The sequence below is a fragment of the Chenopodium quinoa genome, unplaced genomic scaffold, assembly GCF_001683475.1.
Source record: "Chenopodium quinoa cultivar QQ74 unplaced genomic scaffold, ASM168347v1, whole genome shotgun sequence".
Classification (NCBI taxonomy): domain Eukaryota; kingdom Viridiplantae; phylum Streptophyta; class Magnoliopsida; order Caryophyllales; family Amaranthaceae; genus Chenopodium; species Chenopodium quinoa.
In genome coordinates this window covers 1305226-1329672 of record NW_018744718.1, presented here as the reverse complement: position 1 = coordinate 1329672, position 24447 = coordinate 1305226, and the positions used below count along the sequence as shown (strand labels likewise).

Genomic DNA, 24447 nt, shown 5'->3' with positions numbered 1-24447 from the left:
GTCCCCTCCAGATTGTTGTTGCGGGGGATCGAACACGAGTCCTCCCTACCAAGTGTAGTCCCAATCACCACTACACCAACAACCAATTGGTTCTAGTCATCAATAGTTTAGGGAAGGGCAAACCCATAGTCATATCCCTAGGTCATCATTTATATCAAATAGTTGCATTTGAAATTACATTTTTTTTTCTCATCCACAAATATTAAAATTCTTTTTTACCTAGGGCGTGTTCGGCAAAATATATATGTGAAGGTAGCTGTAGCTGTGGAGGTAGCTGTTAGCTGTGTAGGTAGTTGTTAGCTGTCAACAAGCTGTTAGCTGTGAAGATAAATAATTTAGATATGAGTGTTCGGTAAAGTAGTGGTTGACTAGCTGTTACATATAAAAATCAATATTTTATTTTTAAAACTATAGATTAAATTTTCAACAGCTACTTGAAAAGCTACCTCTAATTTCAAAAGCTAATATTTCTAACTTTTCACAAAAGCTACCTCCACCACTAAAAGCTACCCTAACCACTACTTTGCCAAACACTCATATTTTTTGTTGAGTAGTGGTCACTAAAAACTACCTAAAAGCTACTCAAAAGCTAACGCCGAACACGCCCCTAATCTTGATAAATTACATACTTTTTTTTTTCCCTTTATCATGTCACGAAAAATACTAAAGTCGAGTACATCGTCATTTTATAGGAGGGGTCATCATCATCTTTATTTATTTATTTATTTATTTTTTGTCACTACTTAAAGCTTTAATTAAGTTGATGAACACTCACTAGAATTTTATTTTGAATCTCGTGAAAGTAGGAATTTTCGTCGAGTATTGCTCTACTAGGCCGCTGTATCTTGGCACTTTGGCAGATTCCATAAATAAAGATATCTTTTTGAATGGTCCAACTTCATGCATGACTTTGCTACGCACACTATATCCTTGATCCCCAAGTAAACTTAAAGCGTTTTAAGTTTTTTTAATTTGTGAATGACGAAAGTTGGACTCATTTGAGGCAAATACTTTTCTATAATATGACTTCTTAATCAAGTGGTAGTGTAAATCATATAAACAATGACTTTATTTGTGATATGATTGTGACTACCTAGCCAAAGACATATGATATCAACAAATGAATTAGCTCTGTTTTCATTTAATTTTAATATTTACAATAAGTGAAAATACGATTGAAAATTGTTAGAAATATAGGAAAATATACTATTGTGATAAATTTTTTTTGTATCTTATGATATTATTTAGAAAAAAATAATAATATACCTTTGTGATATTTTGAGATAAAATTAGATTATCAAAGTTTAGGGTTTAGAGTATTTACAAAAATGTATGTGGTTTTTTTATTAGGGGATAATGTATGTGGTTTTACAAAAATGTATGTGGTTAAAGTAAGAGAGACAATTTAAAAAAAGTGGGTGAGTATGCAAAAAACCCACATAAAGATGTTGAGTAGAAATGTAAAAATATTTAGGTAAAAGGAGTTTGCCCTACTAGGACAATGTATCATAAATTTTTAACAACAAGACAAAATGAACAATGTTGAGAACCTAAACGAGTTTCTTAAAAATTGCTTAAAGGTAAATTAATTCGCTGTTTGCGTCGGTTTAGAAACTTATTCTCACAATATTATCCACGTAGAATTAGTGGAAGGTTTGCAATTTCTTTTTTAAAAAAATTTGTTTAGTAAAGAACAATGGTAATAGCGTGATATACATTAAAATCGCAAATGCCAAACATGGATGTCTCGTCGAATTTAACCTCTCCGCGCAAATTGAATCTTTTTTTTTTTTTTGGTGTTTAGAGAGCCACTAGGACGGGGTGTGAGATTCGATTCAGGATCTCCTGAAATCGGAAGAGAAGGGAGAAAGTTTTAACCACTTGAGCTATCTTTCACTCTTAAATTAAATCATTTTTCCTAGAAATTATTTTTGTAATTTTTTTTTTTGTTCAAATTTGTTTTAGGTGTCCATATTTTCTGGTACCCTAACAATAATTAACTAGTACGGAGTACTATGTGACAGTGTGTCCCGTTTTCTCTTTGACTGTTTTCCCCATAGCCCGCTCTTTCCTCCTCTTTCCAAAACACTATAAATTCCATCTTTCAAGCTCTCTTTCCTCCACTCTCTATAACAAACTGACAAAACCCCATTTATTTAACCTCTCTATTTCTCTAATTTATTCTTTGAAGAAGAATTAACCATTGAATTGAACATGGCTATTTCACCAATCTCATATTTTCTCTCTTCTTTCGAAGACCCATCTCTTAATTTTCTTCAAAGTCCAATCTTTTTGCGAGATTCCTCTGTTTTCTTACATTTAATCCTATTATTTGGTCTAATTCTTTCATGGGTTTACAAATTATTCCGAAGAAGTGGCGATGAGCACTCCAAAGATAGAAACTTTTGGTATTATAAACCTGTTTTCTTCCCTTCTTTAGCTCTTTCTTTATTCAATCTAGCATTATTTTGCTTAAATTGCTTTTATTGGTATAGAAATGGCTGGTCAGATGAAAAACTAGCTACCCTTTTGGATTTAGCATTGAAGGTGTTTGTTTGGTTGTTAGTTTCTATTTACTTGCATAAGCAATTTAGCTACCGCTTTAATGGTGTAAAACTTCCTGTTCTATTGAGGGTTTGGTGGGGTTTTTATCTTGTTATTTCTTGTTATTGCCTTATTGTAGACATTATCCAATTTAGAAGAACTCAAAGTTTGCCAATTCAAGTTTTGGTATGTGATGTAGTATATGTTATATCAGGAATCTTGCTTTGTTGTGTTGGGGTTTTCGGGAGGTTTACTAGTGAGGAGAGTGATCTTCAAGAGCCTTTTTTGAATGGTAATGGCAGGGTTGACTCAAGTAAGAGCGAAGGGAGTGAAGCAATTAGTCCTTATTTGAATGTTGGGTTGTTTAGTAATCTAACTTTTACTTGGGTAGGCTCTTTAATCTCCAAAGGTTATAATAAAACTTTGGACCTTGAGGATGTTCCTTCCCTTTCGGGTAAAGATGATGTTAGTGAATCCCATATGATTTTTAGAAATTGTATGGAGTCTTTTAGAGATGGTAGTGATAAGAAGGTGACAACTATGATGCTTGTGAAATCTTTGATCTTAACATCATGGGTTGATATTGTTTTGACGGCTTTCCTTTGCCTCATTAATACATTAGCGTCTTATGTTGGTCCGTACCTTATTGATACCTTCGTCCAATACCTTAATGGGAGAAGGGAATACAAAAACCAAGGCTATGTACTAGTTTCTGCATTCTTCTTCGCGAAGGTTGTGGAATGCCTTTCTCAAAGGCATTGGTTCTTTAGACTTCAAGTAGTTGGGATTAGGGCAAAAGCTGTGCTTATAGAGAGTATCTATAATAAGGCATTGACCCTCTCTTGTCGATCGAAGCAAGGTCATACAAGTGGGGAGATGATCAATTTCATGTCTGTAGATGCAGAGAGAATTGGTAATTTTAGTTGGTACATGCATGATCCATGGATGGTCATATTGCAAGTTGCATTGGCCTTGTTGATCTTGTATAAAAGTCTAGGGTTGGCATCACTAGCTGCACTTGCTGCAACCGTTTTCATCATGTTAGCCAATTATCCTTTGTCAACTTTGCTTGAGAAGTATCAGGAAAAGCTAATGGAAGCCAAGGATAAGAGAATGAAGGCGACATCTGAGATATTGAAGAACATGAGAATTCTGAAGCTTCAAGCATGGGAAATGAAATTCTTGTCTAAGATTGTTGACTTAAGAAATAATGAAAATGTTTGGTTGAAGAAATTTTTTAGTATTTCAGCTGCAACAGTTTTTGTTTTCTGGGGTGCTCCAACATTTGTGTCAGTTATTACTTTTGGGACATGTATGATCATGGGTATCCCTCTTGAATCTGGTAAGGTTTTAACTGCACTTGCAACATTTAGGATTCTTCAGGAACCCATTTACAATCTGCCAGACACAATCTCTATGATCATACAAACAAAAGTTTCCCTTGATAGAATTGCCTCTTTCCTTTGTCTTGATGACTTAGAACCCGATACTATAGAGAAAATTCCTAGAGCTACTTCTGAAGTTGCTGTTGAGATAAATGATGGAAATTTTAGCTGGGATCCATTGGCTCCAAGCCCTACATTAAAAAACATCAATCTTAGAGTTAAACATGGTATCAGGGTGGCAGTTTGCGGTACAGTTGGTTCTGGAAAGTCTACTCTACTTTCTTGCATTTTAGGAGAAGTTTCAAAGATCTCTGGAGGTTTAAGATTGAGTGGATCCAAGGCTTATGTCCCACAATCCCCTTGGATTCAGAGTGGCAAGATAGTCGATAATATATTATTTGGCCAGAAAATGGATCATGAAAAGTATGACAGGGTATTAGAGGCATGTTCCTTGAAGAAGGATCTTGAAATATTGTCTTTTGGAGATCAGACAATTATTGGTGAGAGGGGTATCAATTTGAGTGGTGGTCAGAAGCAGAGGATTCAACTCGCTCGTGCTTTATACCAAGATGCTGACATATATCTGTTTGATGATCCTTTTAGTGCTGTTGATGCTCACACTGGCAGTCATCTCTTCAAGGTATTAACCTTTTCCTTTTACATAAATTGCATTCAACTTTGTTTTCATTTTGTTGTACAAATAGTGGTGATATTCACATTATTCTTAAATTTTTGTTTTACACAATTTGTATGTGTTTTCATGGATGTACTTGCAGGAATGCCTGCTTGGCCTTTTAGAATCCAAGACTGTGATATATGTAACACACCAAGTTGAGTTCTTGCCTGCTGCAGATTTAATTTTGGTGAGAGATCTTCAGAAATTTTCTTCTTCCTCCAATTGCAGTCATTGTATTTTAAATCAACTTCTGATTACTCTCTAACTCACATATCATTGAAAGGTCATGAAAGAAGGGAGTATATTGCAAGCAGGAAAGTACAATGATATTCTTGCTTCAGGAACAGACTTCATGGAACTTGTAGGAGCGCACGAACAAGCCTTATCTACACTTGATTCAGTTGAGCCTGGGGTTTCAAAGCCAAAAGTTGATGAAGAATGCAGTGATCAGAAAGCCTTAGAGGAGAGCAATAAGATTGAAAAAAATGATGATATGTCAGGGCTTAAGGCACAACTTGTTCAAGATGAAGAAAGAGAGAAAGGTAGAGTGGGACTCTCAGTCTATTGGAACTATCTCACCACAGCATATGGAGGAGCTTTGGTACCCTTGATATTGTTAGCTCAAATACTTTTCCAGACTCTTCAAATTTTAAGCAATTATTGGATGGCTTGGGCAACTCCTGTCTCTTCTGATGCTGAACCCACAGTCAATGCGAAAACTTTAATACTTGTCTATGTTGCTTTGGCCATTGGAAGCTCCTTTTGTATCCTAGCAAGGGCAAGTCTCCTCTATACTGTTGCGTACAAGACAGCTACTTCACTATTTAGTAAGATGCACTCGTGCATATTCCGTGCCCCCATGTCATTTTTTGATGCTACCCCAAGTGGGCGGATTTTAAATCGGGTACATAACCTTCCCCTGCTTCTCTTTTATTTTGCATTCAGATATTTCTGAAAACTAATGGTATAAGAAAAATAGGAATTTGTTAATTATTTTGTGACATCTTTAAACACTATAAGTTTCTTAACCGTCTGCTGCAACTAGAGTTGAATTGAAGTAACTTATTGAACCATAATTCCTTCTCATGATTCAGGCATCTACAGATCAAAGTGCTGTAGATTTGAACATTCCATCTCAAATTGGGTCTTTTGCATTCTCGTTCATACAACTTCTGGGAATTATTGTGGTGATGTCACAAGTTGCATGGCAAGTTTTCGTGATTTTCATCCCTGTCATTGCAATCTCTTTATGGTATCAGGTAAATTTTGCTGAGCTCTGGATTCTTTTCATTATACTTATTTGATGAGCTGTGGTTTTGCCATCCAGTGTGATTGATATTTGTTATTTCATCACTACAACATTTGGACCCCAAATTAAATGGTCAATTTTTCATTTGGTTGTTATCCCTTCTGTCTAATGGCCACTGATCAGATTAATGCTATAGTCAGGCTTAGGTTTCTAACATTAACCTTCAATAACAATTCAGCTTGTAAATATCAGCTGAACTGAAATTCACAATTGAGTCGCAGCTACAATAATTTAAGTACTACCACTTGATAGTCAACTGAAAATCCAAAAAGCTCGGATCTGTTGCTGCTTGCTGGCACACAAGCTCTATTATGCCTAGCTGTGTGATTCATCCAGAGAAGTAGAGAGCTTCTGCAACCCGATGCCAGCAAGCTCCCTTTCCTTTGTAGTGGTGTTGAGAGCTCTTCACCTAAGCTTTAGCATCACATTCTCAGTTGGCCAGATGAGGAGCTTTTTTTCTCTCTTATTTTGTCCTTTTTCCTTGAACTAACCAAACCTTAAATATTTTGATTTATTAAGGAAATTGAAAAGTCATCAGATGGCACATTTATGCCAATTGCTTAATACCCCAGGCGACTAGTGTGCTGCATGGAAATGACAATCGAAATGGGAAGTGGACATGAAATGAGGAAACACTAATACAAAACTTCCAAAAAATAAACAATTAATAAAATACATGAAATTCTTTTTTGTGCTACAAACATGAAATTCTTTTTTGTGCTTTTACCAATAAGGCAATAATAAAATTAAGTTGAGTTAGTTGAATTCATTGAAAGAGAATAAGAGATTATTGTTAAAAAGAGTTTATTTAGGGACTTTAATAATCTACTAGAGTGAACAGCTTGCTGGTCAAGAAGGGGCTTTGCCGGATTTTGTTTTGAGTTTCGGACTTTCTGAAATGAGAATATAACCTTCATAATAGTGTAAGCATCTTTGGCTCTTAGCCAGGTGCTACACTCAAATCCTGTCTTTCCACTGCCCTGATATCGAGTGATCATATCTATTGTTAATTATTGTGTATGCATTTCAAAAATATGGATTCTTAAATATATAGACTGTTAATGAAAAAATCTTGTGGTTGTTGAACCTGCAGACTGCAGTAGCTTTCTTTTGACTATTACTCAATCAGATGGTCTATTTCTTTCCAAAGCCATTATCAACTACTTTTTGTTATTTTTTCCTTCCTGAATACAGTCATTGCTTCTTGCTGCACATTAGGAACCCTTATCAAATCAAGAAAAGGCTAATTAGTGTGCCAAAATGGAAGCAAATATTAAAATTCCTTAAAATTTTAATTTCACTGCTTTTTTTTTTTTTTTTTAAAAAAAAAAAAAAAAATCCTACTAAAAACCTTAAAAAAATATATCTTGTGTACAGATACATGAGACCTGTTATTCCCATTTTTGTAAATCTTAAATTACATTATTTTGCAGCAATATTACATACCCTCAGCACGAGAACTTTGTCGATTGGTTGGGGTAACTAAAGCTCCTGTGATACAACATTTTGCCGAGACTATATCTGGAGCAACAACTATTCGGAGCTTTGATCAAGAACCTAGGTTCTGTGCTACAAGCATACAGCTAGTAAATGGATACTCAAGACCAAAATTTTACAGTGCTGCTGCAATGGAATGGCTTTGCTTTCGCTTGGACATGCTATCTTCAATCACATTTGCCGCCTCTTTGATCTTTTTGATCTCCATTCCTGTAGGATTAATTGATCCTGGTATGTGAGCCCCATTTATATCCGTACTTTATATCTTATTTCCAACCTTCCTACAACATAAACATTCTAACATTCAATACTTTATGTATGAAGGAATTGCTGGTTTATCTGTGACATATGGGCTTAATCTGAACATGCTACAAGGCTGGCTGATATGGAATTTGTGTAATATGGAGAATAAAATCATCTCAGTTGAGAGGATCTTTCAGTATACTTGTATCCCAAGCGAACCCCCACTTGTTATAGAAGAAAATAGGCCAGACTCATCTTGGCCGTCTTTTGGAGAGGTCAATGTTCAAGACCTTCAGGTAATTTTAGTTTCATTTCACTCTCATTACTTCATAAAAATTTGGAAACAAAATAAAAGAAATCAAGGCATGCTAGTTGTAATGTTGTGGAAATCTACAGATTCGTTATGCTCCACACATGCCACTTGTGTTAAGAGGTATTACTTGTACTTTCCATGGAGGGAAGAAGACTGGCATTGTAGGGAGGACAGGAAGTGGTAAATCAACCCTCATACAGGCACTTTTTCGAATCGTTGAACCTGCAGCCGGGCAGATCATGTTAGATGGTATCAACATATCTTCCATTGGACTGCATGATTTACGGACCAGATTAAGTATAATCCCACAAGATCCCACCATGTTTGAAGGAACTGTCCGAAGCAACCTGGATCCTCTTGAAGAATACTCTGATGAACAGATTTGGGAGGTAAAGCTTACATATTGGTATTTGGTACACAACTTTGCTCTATATAAATACTTTTCTTCTCTAAACAAAAATGCTTTCTTATGTTTCAGGCCCTTGATAAATGCCAACTTGGAGATGAAGTTAGAAAGAAAGAAGGAAAGCTCGATTCAATAGGTTTGTTTGTTACTTCATCTAGGACATCTACTCTGATTGTTCTTGATTTTGGTCTTATTTTTCTCCTCTTCAACTTCCAACTTGAATTATCAAAATTTCAGTTACGGAGAATGGTGAGAATTGGAGTATGGGGCAGAGGCAGCTAGTTTGTTTAGGCCGCGTGCTTCTTAAGAGAAGCAAAGTACTGATTCTAGATGAGGCAACTGCATCAGTCGATACAGCAACAGACAACTTGATTCAGCAAACACTAAGGGAACATTTCTCAGATTCGACAGTAATTATCATAGCACACCGGATTACATCAGTTATTGATAGTGATATGGTGGTGCTTCTAAGCCATGGACTTGTAGAGGAATGCAATTCTCCTATGCAGTTGCTAGAAAACAAGTCATCGTCGTTTGCTAAACTCGTTGCAGAGTATACAACAAGATCTATATCAAATTCAGAGAATGCAACATAACACTACACCATAGTGAAGTCCAAAGAACTCAACTATATCTTCCTGGATGATGGCGAAAATCATTACAATAAAATTTTGGATAAAGTGCTAGCAATACAAAATACAATTAGTGTAAGTGGTGGTGTACTGGTGTTGGTGCTATTGTTGAACCTGTAGTTGATTAATGATGGTAATTGTCAGACATGCATGTAAGAGCAAAGCTTTTCATGGTAATAGCAAAAATATTTATTTTTGTGTCAAAAAAAAAAAAAAATTGATTATGATGGTTAATTTTTTTTTTTTTTATTTGTGTGTATCATGTCGTTTATTTTGCTAATTATACATTTCGGTACACCGTGTATGTATTTGTTTATTTCGAACAATTAAGTGGGTGTATGGTTACAAAGTGATATTAGTTTGAAATCAAGACTAAAACTGGGATGATATATTGCTAAAACTGAATTTTTGATATCATGTGTTGTAGATGAACATTTTTTTCTTTTATTATCACCCCCCTAATCCTAAGAGTTTACAGAATGACAAATAAAATGAGGGGTCACTCTTTAATAGTTTTATGTCATAAAGCCTAAAATGGGTCCAAATTAGAAATACAACAAAACAAAACCACCATAACAAACAACCAAACTAAAAAGCCCAATTCTATTAAAGGGGCCCAACAAACTAATACACTGATCTACGGCCTATTGGGCCTAGTATTCCTAATGGGCTCATTCAATTCATCTTCCTCAGGCTCACCCATCCCAAAAGTACTCTTGACAGCATCAGCTGCACCTTGAGCCATACTCTTCACTTGTTCACCGGTTCTCTGGAGTATTCCTCCAGTCTTCTCGCTCCCGGCTTCCGCCGTCTCCTTCGCGGCTTCCGCCATTTCCGAGGCCTTCTCCTTGGTGGCTTGGGCCGCGTTATAGGCCTTATCCTTGGTTACTTGGGCTGCATTATAGGCCTTGTCCTTGGTGACTTGGGCCATTCCAGCGGCCCCATCCTTGGTTGATTGGGCCTTATCAGCTACGTACCCACTGGTTTGGTCCTTGGTTTCCTGGGCTCGGCCCTTTGTGTTTTAGGCCTTTTCAGAAGTCTTGTCTTTTGTTGCTTGGGCTGTGTCCATTGTTTTGTCCTTGGCTTGTTGGGCCTTGTCCTTCATTGCTTCTGTTGCCCCCCTTGTCTTTCCCATCACTTGATTAGCTTTTTCCTATGAATCAACTCAATTGTGATTAATATACCAAACAAATGAACGTGTTTAACATAGGTTTTACTCTATTACATACTCTCAAGTGTACCTAATAATTGCGGATTAAAAAACCGAGAATATAAATCCACATAAACCAAGCTAGTTGCCATTTTTACAAAAGAAGAGAGATTACCATGTCCACACTCAACATAGTCTAAATCCTACCATATTTTGTACATCATGGTCATTTTGTTAGAATAATATCTCTCATACAATCCTAATATCATCTTAGCTCGACCCCTTATATTAATATAAGTACACGAAATACATACTACATTTAGTAAAATTCATAAAATAATCCGATTATAAATCATTACTATCCTAATAATAAAGTCCTAAACATAAAAGAGCTAAATGAACAATATTATAAAATAGTGCAACTACAAAATGTTTTTGTGTGAGAGTGAGGGATAGCTCAAATAATTAGAACTTTCCTCCCAACCCAAGAGATCGTGAGATCAATTCTCATCATCTTGCCCTTGTGGCTCTATAAAGGACATGGCTCTATAAAGGACAACAAATGATAAATCGAATTGATAAATCCAACCATACTACATACCATAGTGTAACATACATATAAAAATATATCAAATTAAAGATATTTAATTAAGTACTCCTTAACAAATAAAGGCAAGTAATTAATTATTAATTAAATTACCTCAGCTTTACCAGTAGCTTCACCAGCTCTGTAACTCTGACCATGAGACGCCACATATATACCTTTTACTAACTCAAACTAACTACCAAATTATCTAAGATTAAATAAAAATCTTTGATTAACAATAAAACCCGAAAATTATTGATTATGAAATTTTATATTTTAATTTGTGTTGAACTATTACTGTAGGTTGTATGAATCCTATATTTATAGACGTGCATGGTTCTCCCAACCTAGACACGTGTCTTGTTATGAGACACGTAACTTGTCACGTGCCATGCAACTATTAGCTTCTACTATAATACGACTACGTGTTATCGTATTTAGCTGACTTAGCTCCACTTCTCGCGTACTCTTCTAGATAACGTTTTTTATGTGATCAAATTGATTAGATTTGATCAGAAAATTATTGCTCGATCCATGAATTTTATTATTTTATATTAAGCTTTGATCATAAGATAATGATTTCACAATAATTGTGCATGTCTATTAGTTTTCTTCTTGTACAAATGAGGCCAGGTATACTATTCCTAAAATATAAAGTCACTTTAAAGGGAGTGGCATGCAGAACCATGGATTTTTGTTACAAAGGTGTCGACATAGAAAGTAATTGTATGAGACTATGAGAGTAAAGTTGTTTGTTCCTATGAACATATATGGTATGTAACAGTTTTTAAAGAATACCCTTTTGGTAGAGGTGATTATTAGGCGGGTCGGATCAGGTTCGGATCGGGCCAATGCTTAAAATTTCAACCCATTTTGCAAGTAGAGTCAAACTTTGAACCGAAAATTTTGTGCCCAAATCCACCCAAAATGACCGAGTCTTACAAGCTTTTCGAGCCATTTTTGGGTCGAGCCAAAAAAAAACAACTAAATTTGCATAAAAATGCTTTCCCAAGCCCACTCATTTTTTTAATAAAATGGGCCGGGCAGGGTTAAACCCAAATTTGATTGGGAAAAGGCTGTCCAAAACCCGCCCAAAGTCGGGCCAGGCCAGGATTTCTGGATGCACATGATCAGCTCTACCTTTTGATGAAAAATGGGGCAAACAAATAGGGGATGGAGGAGTACTAATAATAGAAAAAAAAAATATTATTGTATATAAATAGACATGACAATTAATCAATGATATAATCCATATTACATGACAATGAACACTTATTCATTTTGAAACAGTGAATAATTAAATCAAAGAGAGCATGTGAATAATGCCCAAGTCAAAATTAATGTGTATGTAATATTAAAAACGGAGGAAGTAGTCTTTTTGAAATGAGAGGAAAAAAAAAATATTATAATCAAACATCTTTGCTATTACCATGAAAAGCTTTGCTCTTTAGCCTCTTACATTTATGACAATTAGCATCATTAATTAGCTAGAAGTCCAATATTAGCACCAATACACCACCACTTACACTTAACACAATGTTTGCACTTTCTGTTGCTTACGTACACTTTATTTGTACATTGTATTGCTTACAATTTTAGTCTTTTATACAAAATTTTATTGTAATGATTTTTGCCATCATCCAAGAAGACATAGTTGTGTTCTTTGGACTTCACTGTAATGCTGTTATTTTACATTTTTACATCCTCTGCATTTGATATAGATCTTGTTGTATACTCTGCTACGAGTCTAGCAAACGACGTTGACTTGTTTTCTAGCAACTTCATAGGAGAATTGCATTCCTCTACAAGTCTATGGCTTAGAAGCACCACCACATCACTATCAATAACAGATGTAATCCGGTGTGCTATGATAATAACTGTCGAATCTGAGAAATGTTCCCTTAATGTTTGCTGAATCAAGTTGTCTGTTGCTGTATCGACTGATGCAGTTGCTTCATCTAGAATCAGTACTTTGCTTCTCTTAAGAAGCACGCGGCCTAAACAAACAAGCTGCCTCTGCCCCATGCTCCAATTCTCACCATTCTCGGTTACTGAAATTTTGATAAAAAATCCAAATAAGTTGAAAGCTGAAGAGATGAAAAATAGGACGAAAATTAAGAAAAATCAAAGTAGATGAAGTAATAACAAACAAACCTATTGAATCGAGATTTCCTTCTTTCTTTCTAACTTCATCTCCAAGTTGGCATTTATCAAGGGCCTGAAACATCAGAAAGCATTTTTGTTTGGAGAAGAAAAGTATATATATAGAGCAAAGTTGTGTACCAAAATGTAAGCTTTACCTCCCAAATCTGTTCATCAGAGTATTCTTCAAGAGGATCCAGTTTACTTCGGACAGTTCCTTCAAACATGGTGGGATCTTGTGGGATTATACTTAATCTACTCCTTAAATCATGCAGTCCAATGGATGATATGTTGATACCATCTAACATGATCTGCCCAGCTGCAGGTTCAACGATGCGGAAAAGTGCCTGTATGAGGGTTGATTTACCACTTCCTGTCCTCCCTACAATGCCAGTCTTCTTCCCTCCATGGAAAGTACAAGTAATTCCTCGTAAAACAAGTGGCATGTGTGGAGCATAACGAATCTGTAGATTTCCACAACATTATAACTAGCATGCACTTAATTCCTTTTATATTGTTGCCAAATTTTTATGAAGTAATGAGAGTGAAATGAAACTAAAATCACCTGAAGGTTTTGAACACTGACTTCTCCAAAAGACGGCCAAGATGAGTCTGGCCTATTTTCTTCTACAACAAGTGGAGGTTCGCTAGTAATACAAGTATACTGAAGGATCCTCTCAACTGAGATGATTTATTCTCCATATTACATAAATTCCATATCATCCAGCTTTGTAGCCTGTTCAGAGTGAGCCCATACGTAACAGATAAACCAGCGATTCCTTTAAACATAAAGAGTATTGAATGTTAGAATGTTTATGCTGTACAGGATGGAATAAGATAGCGAGTCAGAAATAAATGGGGTTTAATTATATACCAGGATCAATTAGTCCTACAGGAATGGAGATCAAAATGATCAATGAGGCGGCAAATGTAATTAAAGAAAACATATCCAAGCGAAAGGTAAGCCATTCCATTGCAACAGCACTGTAAAACTTTGGTCTTGAGTATCCATTTACTAGCTGTATGCTTGTAGCACAGAATGTAGATTCTTGATCAAAGCTCCTAATAGTTGTTGCTCCAGATACAGTCTCAGCAAAATGTTGTATAACTGGAGCTTTAGTTACTCCAACCAATCGATAAAGTTCTCGTGCTGAGGGTATGTAATATTGCTGCAAAATAATTTTGAATTTATATTTTTCTTCCCTCATTTCATAATTTTGCTTCCCATTTCCATGCATATTAGTTGATATTGAGCTACACTAGATTCAGGTCATAGTTTCGATACAAGCTTTTGAACAGCTCGTAAAGCAATTTGCAATATGTATAATGACAAGAGTACAAAGCTCATCAAAGTTACCTGATACCATAAAGAGACTGCAGTAACAGGGATGAAAATCACGAAAACTTGCCATGTAATTTGTGACATCACCACAATAATTCCCAGAAGTTGTATGAACGAGAATGCAAATGCACCAATTTGAGATGGAATGTTCAAATCTACAGCACTTTGATCTGTAGATGCCTGAATCATGACATGTGAATATGGTTCAATAAGTTGCAGTGGATGCTTTAAGAAATTTATCCTGTTTAGAGATGTCACAAACAAATTTTCCACTTCTTATATGGTTATACCATTAATTTTCAGATATATTACAAAATTGAATGCAAAATAAAGGAGAACCAGGAGAAGTTTATGTACCCGATTTAAAATCCGCCCACTTGGGGTAGCATCGAAAAATGACATGGGGGCACGGAATATGCACGAGTGCATCTTCCCGAATAGGGAAGTAGCTGTCTTGTATGCAACAGTCACGAGGAGACTAGCCCTTGCTAGGATACAGAAGGAACTTCCAATGGCCAAAGCAACATAAACAAGTATTAGAGTTTTCGAGTTGACAATAGGTTTAGCTTCAGAGGAGACAGGAGTTGCCCAAGCCATCCAATAATTGCTTAAAATTTGAAGAGTCTGGAAAAGTATTTGAGCTAACAATATCAAGGGTACCAAAGCTCCTCCATATGCTGTGATGAGATATTTCCAATAGACTGAAAGTCCCACACTACCTTTCTCTCTTTCTTCGTCCTGAACAAGTTGTCGCTTAAGCCCTGTCATATCATCATATTTTTCAATCTTACCAACATCGCTCTCCTCCAAGGCTTTCTTATCACTAGATTCCTCATCAACTTTCGGCTTTGTAACTCCTGGCTCAACCGAATCAAGTGCAGATAAGGCATCTTTGTGTGCTCCTACAAGTTCCATGAAGTCTGTTCCTGAAGCAAGAATATCATTGTACTTTCCTGCTTGCAGTATACTCCCATCTTTCATGACCTTAAAACAATGTGAGTTAGAGAGTAATCAGAAGGTGATTTAAATACAATTGGAGGAAGAAGAAATTTTCAAAAGTTCACTCACCAATATTAAATCTGCAGCAGGCAAGAATTCCACTTGGTGCGTTACATATATCACAGTCTTGGATTCTAAAAGGCCTAGCAGACATTCCTGCATTAGCATCATAGTTATAATCAGAAACTACCCAATAAGTTATGATCCCCGAGAGAAATAAATAGCTAGAGATTGCAATCGAACAGAAAATTTGCAACAGAACAGTGAATCTAAAGACCAAAAGATTCTAAACAAGTCAATGGGTTCATACTTCATAGCACAAGCCTGAATCTCAGCTTTATACTCAATGCGGACTTTGATCTCAAACCTTAAAATTACATTTAAAACAATGGGTTCAGCACTTCCAATTACTAAGCATGTAACAAGATCAAGCATGAGAATAAAACTTGCACAGCAAATGATGGTCTAGCCTGAAGCTATAATTGTCCAACCAATTTATACTCCAAATATGACTATAGCTTTTATAGTGATAATTATATAATTCATAACACATATTTAGGGATAATGTGAATATTCTGCAGTATTCGTACAGATAAATGAGAAAATAGAATGCAATTTATGCAAAAGGAAAAGATTAATACCTTGAAGAGATGACTACCTGTGTGAGCATCAACAGCACTAAAAGGATCATCAAACAGATATATGTCAGCATCTTTGTATAAAGCACGAGCGAGTTGTATCCTCTGCTTCTGACCACCACTCAAATTGATACCCCTCTCACCAATTACTGTCTGATCTCCAAAAGACAAGATTTCAAGATCCTTCTTCAAGGAACATGCCTCTAATACCCTGTCATACTTTTCATGATCCATTTTCTGGCCAAATAATATATTATCGACTATCTTGCCACTCTGAATCCAAGGGGATTGTGGGACATAAGCCTTGGATCCACTCAATCTTAAACCTCCAGAGATCTTTGAAACTTCTCCTAAAATGCAAGAAAGTAGAGTAGACTTTCCAGAACCAACTGTACCACATAATGCCACCCTCATACCATGATTAACTCTAAGATTGATGTTTTTTAATGTAGGGATTGAGGTCGATAAATCCCAGCTAAAATTTCCTTCATTGATCTCAACAGCAACTTCAGAAGTTTCTCTAGGAATTTTCTCTACAGTATCAGGTTCTAAGTCATCAAGACAAAGGAAAGAGGCAATTCTATCAAGGGAAACTTTTGTCTGTATGACCATAGAGATTGTGTCTGGCAGATTGTAAATGGGTTCCTGAAGAATCCGAAATGTTGCAAGAGCAGTTAAAACCTTCCCTGATTCAAGAGGTATACCCATGATCATGCATGTCCCAAAAGTAATAACCAACACAAATGTTGGAGCACCCCAGAAAACAAATACTGTTGTAGCTGAAATACTAAAAAATTTCTTCAACCAAACATTTTCACTATTTCTTAGGTCAACAATCTTAGACAAGAATTTCATTTCCCATGCTTGAAGCTTCAGAATTCTCATGTTCTTCAATATCTCAGATGTTGCCTTCATTCTCTTATCCTTGGCTTCCATTAGCTTTGCTTGATACTTCTCAAGCAAAGTTGACAAAGGATAATTGGCCAACATAGTTAAAATGGTTCCAGCAAATGCAGCAAGTGATGCCAACCCTAGACTTTTATACAACAGCAACAAGGCCAATGCAACTTTCAATATGACCATCCATGGATCATGCATATACCAACTAAAATCATCAATTCTCTCTGCATCCACAGTCATGAAATTGATCATCTCCCCACTTGTATGACCTTGCTTCGATCGACTAGACAGGGTCAATGCCTTATTATAGATACTCTCTATAAGCACAGCTTTCATCCTAATCCCAACTACTTGAAGCCTAAAGAACCAATGCCTTTGACATAGGCATTCCACTAGCTTCGCAAAGAAGAATGCAGAAACTAGTACATAGCCTTGGTTTTTGTATTCCCTTCTCCCATTAAGGTATTGAACAAAGGTATCAATGAGGTAAGGACCAACAAAAGACGCTATTGTTTTGATGAGGCAAAGGAAAGCCGTAAATACAATATCAACCCATGATGTTAAGATCAAAGATTTCACAAGCCTCATACTTGTCACCTTCTTATCACTTCCTTCTCTAAGAGACTCCAAACAATTTCTAAATATCATATGGGATTCACCAACATCATCTTTACCCGAAAGGGGAGGAACATCCTCAAGGTCCAAAGTTTCATTATAGCCTTTGGAGATTAAAGAGCCTACCCAAGTAAAAGATAGGTTACTTAACAACCCAGCATTCAAATAAGGACTAATTGTTTCACTCCCTTCGCTCGTACTCGAATTGACCCTACCATTACCATTCAAAAATGGCTCTTGAAGATCACTATCCTCACTAGTAAACCTCCCAAAAACCCCAACACAACAAAGAAAAATTCCTGATATAACATATACTACATCACATACCAAAACTTGAATTGGCAAACTTTTATTTCTACTAAGTTGGATAATGTCTACAATAAGGCAATAACAAGAAACAACAAGGTAAAAACCCCACCAAACTCTCAATTGAACAGGAACTTTTACTCCATTAAAGTGGTAAATAAATTTTGTATGCAAGTAAATAGAAACTAACAACCAAACAAACACCTTCAATGCTAAATCCAAAAGGGTAGCTAGTTTATCATCTGACCAGCCATTTTTATACCAATAAAAGCAATTTAAGCAAAAAAATGCTAGATTAAATAAAGAAAGAGCTAAAGAAGGGAAGAAAACAGGTTTATAATACCAAAAGTTTCTATCTTTGGAGTGATATTGCCATTTCTTCGGAATAATTTGTAAACCCATGAAAGAATTAGACCAAATAATAGGATTAGATGTAAGAAAACAGAGGAATCTCGCAAAAAGAATGGACTTTGAAGGAAATTAAGAAATGGGTTTTTGAAAGAAGAGAGAAAATATGAAATTGGTGAAATACCCATGTTCAATAGGGGTTTTCAGGTTTTGTTAAGTGGGGAGGAAGCTTAAAAGATGGAATTTATAGTGTTTTGGAAAAAGAGCGGCCTACCAGTTAAAGAAAAAACGGGTTACAGACTACAGAGTATGAGTACGTAGGTACTTGTTAATTATCGTTATGTTCCAAGAAAATATGGACACCTTAAACAAATTTGAACAAACACACAAAATTACAAAAATATCTTCTAGGAAAAATGATTTTATTTGAAAGGGAGGTTGGACACTTCGACTTGGCGGGTGTGGGCAGGAGTGAGAATCGATACCAAGATCCCCTGGAATCGGATGGAATATCTAACCACTTGCCACTTGAGCTATTCCTGATTCTCGTCTATAATTAGGGTATGTTCTCATATGATTATTTTTAGTTCAGTTCATTTCAGCTCTAATAAGTTCAGTTCATTTCAGCTTCTAATTTCCTTTTCTTATAAAATATTCATTTTAGTTTAGTTTAGTTTAATTTAGCTCTAATAAATTCAATTCAGTTTAGTTCAGTTCAATTCAATCAATGAGAACAGGCACTTAGATTATCAAACAATGTTGAAAAAAAAAATTATATACAACCTATGGATTCCAAATGATCTTAACACTTTCCACATTAATTAATTTTTTTCACAAACACTTTCCATGTTTGTTTGTTATTAAAAGTTCTATAAACAACATTATATTTTTCATGTATGGCAAATAATTCCCTTTACCCCATAATATTTTCTCGTTATATCTACTCAACCCACTTAATTTATCTAGAATTTTTGTATATTCATTCACTTTTTTACATTGTCTCTCTTTAACTACAATTTTTGATCTTACTTTCACTTATCGTAAATGTTAAGATTAAATGAAAAAGGAGATAATTGTTAATATCATATGACACATGTTGCCTAGGCACAATCATAGCACAAATGAAGTCATTGTCCAACCTTCCTCGTTCACAAATTAAAAATCTTTATGACCCTTTATCTATACTTGGGAATCAAGGATATATATAGACCATATGCATGAAGTTGGACTATTCAAAAGGATATCTCCATTTATGATGGAATTTGCCAAGTGCCAAGATACAGTGGGCTAGTAAAGCACTATTCGAGTGTTCGACGAAATTTCATACTTTCACGAGATTTATAATAAAACTTTAATAAGTAGTTTTCATCACATAAAAAAAGAAAGAAGATGATGACCCCTCCTATAAAAAAGATGATGAACGTATTCGTGAAAGTATGAAAATCACGTAAATAAGAATTATGATATTTGTGGATGAGAATATAATTTGAGTCCTTTCAATTTTAGTTTGAAATCAATCCCTTTCAATTATTTTTGAAAAGTCTTTTTAATCAACAATAATCCAAAATTAATGATATCAGATATTAATTCATGTGATGATATTTAATAAGTTCCCGCCTAAACTCAATATTCTTTAACTGATTTAACTCGGTGAAATTGGCCTCACATCATGAACTTTTAACAAGATGTAAGCACAACATGAACTTTGATTAGTAGCTAGCTATAACAACACAAAATTCTTTATTAGGTGCACAAAATATCATAAATGAAACTTACCAAAAATTTTGCCGAATACATGGTATCTAATATTTTTATTATCATAAGAAATCGTTTGGTATTACGTGCCTCGAAATTTATGTAGGAAAAAAAAAATTATCAAACGAGGTTTTGGAGGTCAATTTAGTCATATTTGAAATCAAATTTAGCAAAAAAGTTACAAAAAACTCAATTTGCGTGCTATAAAAATATCTCGGGAAAGGTCTTGGGTCAATTTGGACCTTAAGGACTAAATATGATATCAAAATTTGCAAAAAGTTGATAAAATATTAATATTTGATAAAATTTCCAATCCTTAGTCCCTTTCATTTATGATATTTTGCGCACCCGATGAAGAAATTAGTGTTGTTACGAATAATAGTCAAAGTTCATGATGTTATATGCACCTTATTAAAAGTTCGTGTTATTAAGGCCAATTTTGCCATTTAACTTTGGAAAAATTCCATCCCCGCCTAAGTTCAATGATTTAACTTTAAAAGCAAAGTTAATTGAATTACACATATTCCTAAAAATATATATTCCCAATAATGAACTACTCCTTCATTTTTATTTTTTCCTTCCTATCAAATCTTGAATAATACTCCACTCCGTAATAAGGTAATGAAACATAAATATTGGTGAAAGCAATCATTTAAACAATACAAAAGTCAAAGCAGAACACTCATAAAAATGGAGTATCTAAACGAGGTGAAATTTATTTATTTATTTATAAATTTTGTTTAAAAAATAAATAAGAAGTGAAATAACCATTGCATTTAAATAGGGGTAAGCAAAAAATCAGTAAACCTGAATCGAAATCGGAACTTGTTTGGAACCGCTGGTTCCAGTTCCAAGTAGCAAACTGGAGAACCCGTTGTAATAGGTTCCGGTTCAGGTTCTCAATTTTTTGAAACCGGAACTCATAGGGTACCCTGTACCTGATAAAAGTATCACTTAATTTCAAATTATACACTAATTCTTACGGAGTACTCAATTTTTAAATAATAAATATAAAAATTATAATTATAAAAATATATATATTAAATTTGTTATACAACTACTATTAGTTTGTCTTATTTGCAAGTTGCAAACATTATAAATTAGTGACCAACCAGTTTTTATTAAAAAAATCCGCGAAAAAGTTAGTGAGTACTCCGTATATTATAATACAGGGTACCCTGAATCGGAACTAGAACCTGCAGGTTCCGATTCCGATTTTCATTTTCCAAGAACCTGTTCAACAGGTTCCGGTTCCCATTTTCCAAGAACCTGTTCAATATGTTCCGTTTCTCATTTTGAGGAACCTGTTGCAACAGGTTCCGGTTCCGATTCTGGCTCCCGCTCCTGGAATTTATATACGTACCCTGTTAGGCTGTTATGCTCACGGCTCACCCTACCCCTACATTTAAATACGTCGATCGAGAAGCAAAAAAGTACAGTAGGTAAAAGGGTTTGCAAATACACTCTGGTTTTCTCACGCTATCAGCAGACAGCAGCCATGGTAATTCTCTCTCCTCACTCCCAACTCAATTTTCTTGTACTGTATTCCATACTTTCGATCAACTAAAAAAATTAGGGTTTGTTATTAATTCTGAATTGCAAATTTGGGTCTGTACTGATTAATATGAATCTTTCTTCCATTAATTTATTCAATCATAATGGTTTTGTTGATTATTGTAAAACCCTAATTAAATCTGACATTTTGATTATGACTTTAGGATTCGTTATAAATTTCATGATCATTGATTTTATTTCTTTAATTTCAATTTTCTTTGATACAACAATCTATACATTACGGATTCAGAATTATATATATACGTGAATTTGGGTTTGAACATTAATGTTCTTGTTCATGGGATGTTTAAATTTGCATTTACTATATAATTTGCTCGAGGAAAAGTGTGATAATTCATTTTTTTTTCTTTTGGGCTAATTCGGATTTGAGGATCAGTTTCCAAATTATCTTCTGATTGTTATTGTGAATTTGTGATTAAATGCACTTTCCAAATTTATATATCAGTCAAAGCAATTTATAATAATTCCATAATTTAGGGAAGTCTGAGATTATGTTACATAATAGCGCAAAATAAATCGTTCACCAAGAATGACAAACTATGTTTTTCGGCGTTGAATTATATTTTGCCATGATGAAAAGAATCACCGATAATGTTCGTTTGATCATGAAGTATATGTTCGGATTTGTGTTTAAGGTTGAAGATTATGTTCTTGTTCTTTTAATTATGATCTTCTCGACTTTTTTATTTTAAAAAATGAATATAAATTGAACTTGTTCTTTGGGTTTAGTTGAACTTTATATATGTTCATTTCTTTTTCTTTTGAGTGTAAATTACATGTTCTTTATATCTTTTTAGGTTTATGTTCTTTTGTTTAAACTCTTATATTGTGCATCTAGGTCCACAAACCAATAATTGACACAATATCCTCTAATTTTTATTGTTGATCTCTATTCAGAGATCAAGTTTATGTATGTGTTTGAGTACAAAACGCTATCTGACTACTGTACTGCTATAATTTCCTCACAGGAAGTGCAAAATCGCAACGTTAGAACAAGGGTAGATAGGCTCACCAGTTTACCTTATGATTTGTTGATTAAGATTCTTTCTCTGCTTCCTACCAAGGATGTAGCTTCTCTGTCTGTCATCTCTAAACGAATAAGGCGGATTTTCCCTTTAATTACAACCCTCGATTTCGACAGTTTACCTGCATCACATCGTTTTAAAGCATTGAAACACCCATATGCAATTCAGCGTTTGCCCGCTTTTGTCACCTTTGTCAATAATGTCCTCCAACAATATCGTTCTCAGCATCTCAAAAGGTTTAGACTTCATATCAGCAGAGCAGACCGTATCACCACCCCGTACTCTAATGGTTGTCGCCATCTCCTTGACTTGGAGTTCACACATCTTGAAAAATGGATCTCTTTTCCATTGACCTTTTCTGGCCTTAGGGAGCTGGACCTCTGCATTCTGGTGAAGAAACCAGATGAAGCTCAGTTGCCCCCGGCTATATTCACATGTGAAACATTGGAGGTGTTGAAGCTTCAGGTTAACATTGGTCTTGATCAAGTAATCACTATGCCAGTTTATCGACTTCCAAACTTGAAACAACTACTCTTGCTCACTTCGTTCATTCCTGATGATGACCTTCTGCCCAGGCTAGTTTCAAGCTGCCCCTCACTTGAAGACCTCACATTTCAAGCCTTACCAAACCATACCCTCAAAAAAATTATCTATCCAACTTCCCTTCGGAGATTGTGTATGTATATGAATAGACTTGAGAGTATTGCGAGTGATAACAATGACTTGGTGCATTTCAGCTATCCTGATTCGGAGTGTCTTGAATTCATGGATAATTCAAGATGCATGTGCTCAATCCCCAAGATTCCTAGTTTTGTTAAAGAAGCACTAACCTTTCCTGAGATCTTATTATATGAGGAAATTCAGTTTTCTTGTAAGCAGATAAGTACCCTCCTCAAACCCTTGTCTTATGTTCAACATTTGTCTTTGCTTGGCTGGTTCTTTCTGGTACGTACGTCACTCTGATCTAAACTCTGTTTATAGCTAAATTATTTTTTCGTTATTTTGTGAATCATGCAATTGACCAACTGGTTGTCAAATGTTTACCTTTGGCTGAAGGGTTTTGACTGTGAAAACGAAAAGGTCCTAATGGATCAACTGCCTGTGTTTCATAATCTGAAGCATCTGGAGCTGTCTTTTTGTGGTGAAAATCACTGCTGGGATAAGTTTTTGCAGCCACTTCTTTTTCATTCGCCTGTCTTAGAAACACTTGTTTTGCCATGGGTAAGTCACTGTAAGTGTATGGTTTTGGTATTATTTATACAAGTGTAATGCATTAGCTCTTTACTGTAAGCAAATTATGTTTTTGATTGTTGTCTACTAATTTGCAGGGGCTTATGAGTTCTGATCCTCGTCAATGCTTCGCATACCCTGGATATAGAAGCAAGTTACAGGAGTTAAAACTAGAGTGTTTCAGAGCTGCTAGCGCAATTCCTTCATGTTGCAGGTATCATCTTAAAAGAATAGTGATAAAAGAGTACTATGGGTCATTTAACCGGGAAGTAGAAATAACCAAGTATTTCCTAAGACAAGCATTAGTTTTGGAGGAATTGGTCATATTTCGAGCCCAAAAATCTAGGATTCCATTTCCAGATAAGAGGTCGATTGAGACTACATTAAAGAATTATCCAAGAGCCTCATCCACTTGCTCAATTCAAGTATTGTGATCACCATGAATCCGTGATAGTGTACATGGTTCGACGATTGTGATCTAGTAGCAAGTAATCTGTTTAGGACAATTACTTGTAATGGGAAAACAAAACGCGAAATTCAGTAGTCTACTGTCGAGTTTTAGTTGCAGTACAGTGATCTTAATTACAGAGTATTATCAATGGGAAAACCTCTCTGGCTGGTCTACTGCTTCTAAATTAGGAGAAATGATTATGTCATGCCTGCGTTATGAAGATGTCACTAAGTTGAATCTTAGTTTTCAAGTACACAATTTACAGTTTATACTATTTTGACTTCATAATTGAGAAGGGGGTAGAAGTTAAGGTTGGTAGCATCTTGCTTATACCTTCGATTTTTTTTAGTTACAACTTTGGAAAATTTTATTTTCTCCTT

At 35.2% G+C, this 24447-nt stretch overlaps 2 protein-coding genes and 2 pseudogenes across 2 annotated transcripts; 2 read left to right on the top strand and 2 right to left on the bottom strand.

Moving 5' to 3' along the window:
- The first annotated feature begins 1682 nt into the window (after positions 1 to 1682).
- On the top strand, positions 1683 to 9222 carry LOC110703276 (ABC transporter C family member 3-like). The gene is made up of 9 exons (XM_021881057.1): positions 1683 to 4569; positions 4706 to 4792; positions 4889 to 5509; positions 5700 to 5864; positions 7348 to 7642; positions 7736 to 7950; positions 8051 to 8356; positions 8446 to 8509; positions 8611 to 9222. Exons 1-9 carry the CDS (start codon positions 2215 to 2217, stop codon positions 8967 to 8969), a joined length of 4467 nt encoding a protein of 1488 aa, XP_021736749.1. The 5' UTR covers positions 1683 to 2214; the 3' UTR covers positions 8970 to 9222.
- A 172-nt stretch (positions 9223 to 9394) lies between these two features.
- On the bottom strand, positions 9395 to 11031 carry LOC110703277 (annotated as a pseudogene).
- A 1096-nt stretch (positions 11032 to 12127) lies between these two features.
- Positions 12128 to 18352, bottom strand: LOC110703275 (annotated as a pseudogene).
- A 2745-nt stretch (positions 18353 to 21097) lies between these two features.
- LOC110703274 (F-box/FBD/LRR-repeat protein At5g56420-like) lies at positions 21098 to 24437 on the top strand. The gene is made up of 4 exons (XM_021881056.1): positions 21098 to 21287; positions 22330 to 23331; positions 23443 to 23607; positions 23715 to 24437. The coding sequence occupies exons 1-4, from the start codon at positions 21285 to 21287 to the stop codon at positions 24048 to 24050; spliced, it is 1506 nt and encodes a 501-aa protein (XP_021736748.1). The 5' UTR covers positions 21098 to 21284; the 3' UTR covers positions 24051 to 24437.
- The last annotated feature ends 10 nt before the right edge of the window (positions 24438 to 24447 follow it).